Source organism: Phragmites australis, chromosome 24, assembly GCF_958298935.1.
Source record: "Phragmites australis chromosome 24, lpPhrAust1.1, whole genome shotgun sequence".
Classification (NCBI taxonomy): domain Eukaryota; kingdom Viridiplantae; phylum Streptophyta; class Magnoliopsida; order Poales; family Poaceae; genus Phragmites; species Phragmites australis.
The window spans coordinates 15,093,825-15,100,031 of record NC_084944.1 but is presented as its reverse complement, the minus strand read 5'-3'; the positions used below and the strand labels follow the sequence as shown (position 1 = coordinate 15,100,031).

At 45.9% G+C, this 6,207-nt stretch overlaps 2 protein-coding genes across 2 annotated transcripts; both read right to left on the bottom strand.

Annotated features, from left to right (window-relative positions):
• Positions 1 to 2,889: 2,889 nt before the first annotated feature.
• Positions 2,890 to 3,216, bottom strand: LOC133907206 (probable beta-1,4-xylosyltransferase GT43A). Its single transcript, XM_062349219.1, has one exon. The coding sequence runs from the start codon at positions 3,214 to 3,216 to the stop codon at positions 2,890 to 2,892; it is 327 nt and encodes a 108-aa protein (XP_062205203.1).
• Positions 3,217 to 4,209: 993 nt separating this feature from the next.
• LOC133907205 (TPD1 protein homolog 1B-like) lies at positions 4,210 to 4,980 on the bottom strand. Its single transcript, XM_062349218.1, has 2 exons — positions 4,902 to 4,980; positions 4,210 to 4,565 (listed from the first exon to the last, which is right to left on the bottom strand). Exons 1-2 carry the CDS (start codon positions 4,978 to 4,980, stop codon positions 4,210 to 4,212), a joined length of 435 nt encoding a protein of 144 aa, XP_062205202.1.
• Positions 4,981 to 6,207: the final 1,227 nt, after the last annotated feature.

Below are 6,207 nucleotides of genomic sequence, written 5' to 3'. Positions count from 1 at the left end.
GGATAACTACTTTCTACTATACCTGGGAGATAAATATCCACCGTAGTAATTATCGTGGTGCCTGCCCCCTGAAGGGGCCGAGCCGGTCGCCAATTGCGGCTCGACACCGTATTGTCAATGGTGTCAGAGCGGCCTCAAATGCATTGGGGGGGTTAGGATAGCACCACCTGCACTGGTATTGATTGCCCATCACTTCAGATCGGATTGGTGGCAGGGGGAGACATTTTTCCCCTTGATATTGTCTTCGGAGGCCTGCAGTATCTTAGGCTTCAGAAAGCCACCCGGGCACCGATGGGGTGGCCCAAAGGGGTCCACAACCTCCGGGGTCAGGCCGACTGCAGAGAGTTCGGTGGCCGAAGGCTTCGGTGGGGGGGGGGGGGGGCTAGACATGGTTCCGAGTTGTGGGAAGGCTTCACAGGTACGAAGAGTGGCACGAAGGAGCTCAATGCCTTCGGAGGTCGGGCCTTTAGCTGAGGGTCCGGAGATCAAGGCTCCGGAGGGATCTGGATAGTAATCTTCAACCATTATCCTCAAGCTGGTTTATTTTCCCCCAACAGATGCTTTACATTGTAAGCCCTTTCAAACTAGACGTTCATTAATTATTATCACTAAATTCTCCAATCTAACTAATTTCTTATCTGTAGACAATTGATACAAGAAACGAGGAAAAAGGAGCCCTTCAGATTCCTTGACCCCCAAAATATGACAATTTCTTTGATGGAACAACAAAGAGAATTCATTGTGGAATATGTGGCTAGGGCAATGAGCCACTTTTCAAGGAGGGGTTACCTGATGGCCGCCCATAATACGGGTGACCATTGGATTCTTACTGGTCATTGCCCACACGTGGAACTTGGTATGGTACCTCCATTCATCAAGACCAGTGGTGGGGCCTAACGGCCAACGGGGACAACATGACTATACTTTTGTCAAACAAATCCTCGATGAGTAAGCTCTTCATGACTTAGGTTACATATTGAACTTTTCAAACTTACACAAAATGTTGACTATTGGATCCCTCTTCGCATGTAAAGCATTTGACATGTATATGCGTTGTGATCCAAAGTACGATCCGAAGGAGCCATGCACACTGACACATAAGACCGTCTTCACAGTAAATGCCAGCAGACATATTTGCAAATACTCTACTACTACATTTTTTCCTTTCGAACTGACAATTTTTCCCTCTCTAGTGCCACCAACAACCACCGGGCAACTCTTGCGGATTCTACATTGCGCATCACATGCTGCTATTCATGGCAGCAAATGATATGAAATCCCCCAATATAAGGTAATTGAATAGTCATTTCAGAGCTGCTTTTATTCATTACAAATATCTGATAAAATGATTTTGTAAACGCTAATTGCATACTTTTTCCATAACTACTTTCATTCAGCAGGAATTCAGCTTACAGGACGGTAACATCGAGGAGTCCGCACTCTCCAACATTCAAGAATGGATCACCTCATTCTTAATGACTAAAGTCGTCTTTTCGAAAGGCGAGTTCTATGTAGGGAGGCATGGCTCTGACTTATGTAATTTGTGGTTGCACTTTTGACTTATGTAATTTGTAACTATCTTGATGTGAACTTGTGTCATTGTACATTTGATTATGTAATTTGTTATTGCATATCTTGTGACTTGGTCCCTACAATGTGGTTATATATCTTAAGTGAATGGTGATTATGGCATGAATGTATCTGGATGTGTCTTATTTGTAGGAGAAGACGACTGCCAAATCCTGACATTGCTTCAGGATGCAGCTAGAAAATAGGTAAATCCCTTCAGGGGATGAGAATATTAGTGACGGGTGCACTCGTCACTGATGACCAAGTCCTAGTGATGGGTAGCTTTCTAACCCGTCTCTGGAACTCAGTCATTAGAGATGCGTTGGAAAGATACCCGTCACTAATGACTCATAACACCCCATTGCTGAAGACTCATCATCAGTGATGGGTTATAGCTACCCATCACTGGTTCTAGATAATTAATGATGGGTGGTAAATACACCTATCACTAATGACTCGGTCACCAATGACGGGTTGTTGTTAGCACCCGTCACTAATGACAGAGTCCCAGAGACAGGTTGAAAATCTACTCGTCACTAATGACTCAGTAACCAGTGACAGGTGGTAACAACCCGTCATTGATGACTTGGATAGTAGTGACGGTTTATGGTTAACACCAGTCACTAATGACCGGGTCCTAGAGACGGGTTGGAAAGCTACCCGTCACTGAAGATTCATAATTAGTGACTAAGTTCCAAAGACGGACAACAGGCCTGCTCAGGCCATAGGAGACGTATTTTAGTGACGGGCCTTAATTAGGATCCGTCACTGGTGATTGTCATTAGTGATGGGTTCCAATTTGTCACTAATATTTTATCATTAGTGATGCAATAAGAGTGATGGGTACGGTAACCGTCACTAATAACGATTATCACTCGTCACTAATGTGCTGTTCTTCTATAGAGTATTCCCTATCACTACTACAGAACACCCCTACACTGCCGGTTCCAAACTGGCTTTCACTGTCAGTTCTGAAATTCGCAGTACGTAAGGGGCAGTGAAAGTCATACCCCTTTCATTGCCGGTTGTACAACCGATAGTGAAGGTGATTCCACGAGCCAAAAAAGAAACCGAGCCGGCTCAGCTGTCGCCACCACCGTTGCCACCATCACGGTGTTTTCGAGCCTTGGTGCCCCCACATGGTGCAAGCTCCGTCGCTGCTGCGACCACTCGAAAAAGAAAAATTGACACCTTAAAAACATGAACCCATTCCCCCTTTTGTTCACATTGAACATAAAAATCATACATTATATATACATATCAACAAGCAAACATGAACAACGACACGATTTCTCTAAAAAAATCTCAAGTGTTGCGGCATCAATAAGCTCCTAGATGTAAATCACAAGTGTTTCGCTGCACATGCGCCTCGACGCCAGCCGTGGTGAAGTGCTCCTCAGGCTTGAATGCGAGGTGCTTGTACATGACCCCCGTGCCCCGCAGCACCTCCGCGGTGGCGGGCGCGTCGGCGACCGGCTCCACCACAACCCACACCACAGGTGGGTGCACGACCCGCAGCGTGTGTGCCAGCCGTAGCAGCTCGGCCCTGCGCCACCATTGCTCCCTGGCGCCCGACCACGTCGTGGTGACCACTATCAGCAACCTCCGCAGCCCGGCCACCTCGTCGTCATCGCCCATGTCCACCATCACCCTGCCGCCACTGTCTCCCACCTCTCTAACCGTCTCCGGTGAAGGCACCAGGTTGAGGCGCGTGTTGACGGTGACGCGGAAGGCGGCGAGCTGGTCCCCCGCCCGGTGTGGCGGCTGGGTGCGGCGAGGCCAGTGGGGAGGAGGCCGATGGAGAGAGAGAGAGAGAGAGAGAGAGAGAGAGAGAGAGAGAGAGAGAGAGAGAGAGAGAGAGAGAGAGAGAGAGAGATGTGGGTGGATAAGGAAAGAGCCGGACGTGTGACGAAGATAAGGAGCCGGATGTGAAGTTTTGAAAGGCAAAAGCCATTTGGAATGAAATTTTGGGTCTAGGTGCTTCTTCATTACCGGTTGGTCCTGTAAACCGGCATTGAAGAGAATCACTGCCGGCTCAATTTATCAGCTAACAGTGATTCTCCTTGTTACTATTAGTTCTTGACTGATTTTTCCCGCGAGGCATACGGACCAGCAGTAAAGCATCATCACTGCTGGCTTATTAGAAGCTGGTAGTGATGAGTCGGTATATATGGCCGGTTTTGTAGTAGTGTATCACCGTGAGCCTATTAGAAATCAGCAGTAATAGGCCGACATATAGGGCTATTATACAGTAGTGCTTTGAAATTCCTCGATCAGCTTTCTTTTGATCAAAGAGCCCTCACATTATCAGATAACACGTGACATGTGTGATATTTCGTTGAACAATAACAACTGCAATATTAAGAAGCCAACATTGTCTGATGAGTTCATCCTTCTCGACAACGCTAGTTAAGTCCAAAGTTAAAGCACCACACAACCGATTTAAATTATTCAGTTTTTTTTCCAACCAGAGAAATACAAAGTAGACTACTGAGACACCCCTATAGCTTGATCCCCAACCACCGTGCTTGATCGACAACCGATATGATGGAAAGTATTCACATCGTTTTAGACCAAACAACGACGACACACACAGCAAGGGCACGGTCAACGACGAACGCAACAAGTGCAGCACCGGCACTACTCGCAGGCAACGGACGCGACGTTGAGCGTGTAGGAGAAGGAGTTGGAGTACTGGAAGGAGACGGTCTCGCTGGGTTCCAAAAGTCCGCCACCCTTGACGATGCAGTCGTTGAAGCCGACGCGCTGGAACTTGCCCGGGTCGACAAGCTCCGTGGAGGCGAAGTCGCCGCAGGAGACGTGCACGTCCGACACCGTGCAGCCGCCGCAGACGTTGATGATCTGCACGGTGTAGGTCGGGATGCCGCTCGGCAGCGGGTTCGCGCTGTTCTGGTACACCACCACGTCCTCCTCCGAGCAGTCGTCCGGCCCCATCCGCTCCGGCCTCAAATGCCCAGCACCGCGCAACGGCTCGCCTGATCAACGCATGCATGCATGCAACAACGTTGTATCAGAATTTGTACGGCAAGGAACGTGGAGTTGCTAGGTAGGGGTGAGCGTTTAGGTCTTACTGATATTGAGCAGCTTGCGAGACGACGATGAATCGCCGGAAGCAGAAGCTGGCCGTGAAGCATAAGGTTTGATGAGTCGCCAAGAATGCACATATGCATGCATGCAGGAACAAAGTAGTACAATACGAGGGAGAGATAATATTGCAGTAGACTAGTCAATTTAACTGTGTTGTGCCTTACTGAATCGATAAATCTAACAAAATGAAGCATCAACGGTATGCAATACGAAGCTAGCTAGACCTGCATATGCTTCACAAGTTAGGAGCAACAGCAAGCCAAACGCAACCACCAAAGCCGCACGCTTCTGAAAGCACCCCATTGCCTGTCTCACTCACACTAGCCGCTCTCACCTCTGCTGGTTTCAGACTTCCAGTAGCTGATACTACTACAGTTTGTACTGAAGGTGAAGGAACATGCTTCTTCCCCGTTCACATACCAGGTTTATTTATGCTACTAGTCGTCTTGAGATATCGCAACGCCCACGCACACGCCCGCGTCTTCAATTTAGGATGCACCCTACTCGCTTTGGAAACCGAGGCTTGGAGACTGTACAGCCGCCCCATCGGGTCACTATTACTTATGCATGATAGAAACCGGATTTCTCGTTATTCTGAGAGTTATTATAGCTCATCAGAAGTAAATTTTATAGAATTCTATTTTATAAAGATCTTTTCTACTGTGTTAACACATATTTACTCTTTTTTTTAGTTCAGTCATTAGATCACAGGATGGATAACGTGGATGAGATTTCATAAGGATCTTTTCGAATATAGACCTATAGAATTTGCTTCCAGCGGATGGTTATTGTTCTCCTTTCAAATATTTGGATATTTTTCAGGGGTGAAAACAATCACTAGCTTCCCATCAATATCTGAAAATATTTGTAATTCTTGTCACTTCTATTTTTTATTGTTGGATGAAAATCTAACAGTTCACATCTCATCTCATTCCTAATCATGCCCCACGCATCAAGAAGGCTATGACCATCCCCTCTCACGCCAATTCCCTCCTCTTACGCCACCCTCCTTCCTCTTCTTCAACAAATCATTGTCGCACTACCCTTTTCTCCATCCTATAGGCGGGACTCCTCAGTGTCACCTTCTTACTCGTTTCTAGTCACTACTGTTGCCGCTAATCCACTCTTCTCATTGCCTCACCACCATCCCAACCCCACCCTCTCTGACTTAAGACTGCTGGTGCCACAACCTTCCCCTTTCTAAGTAAAAAAATGAGTTATAAATAAGTGTCATTTTAAATTGCGTGCAGTCAAATTTTTTTTAAAACATTGACTATAAATTATTCTTTATATATTGAGTTTAGATATTTGAAAATATTATGGATAAATTTATCTTGAAAAATAGACTCATAATTGTATAACTTTGACATATTATAGAAATATAATACTCTAAAAAGTAGTAGCCAAATATATATGTTCAAGATTGTATCAATATAAAAAAACATTTATTTATAACTCAAAGGAGTATTGATCAACATAAAAATTAGAGCGTCTTTTATTTTGGATTTGGAGGGAGTAGAGTAAATGGGT

Bases quoted from the DNA above. Each gene is read 5' to 3' on its own strand.
- LOC133907206 (XM_062349219.1), bottom strand. From the start codon at position 3,216: ATGGTGGACATGGGCGATGACGACGAGGTGGCCGGGCTGCGGAGGTTG.
- LOC133907205 (XM_062349218.1), bottom strand. From the start codon at position 4,980: ATGGGGTGCTTTCAGAAGCGTGCGGCTTTGGTGGTTGCGTTTGGCTTG. The intron at 4,566-4,901 runs GTCTAGCTAGCT...TGCGTTGATCAG, and splicing joins AACTTGTGAAGCATATGCAG to GCGAGCCGTTGCGCGGTGCT.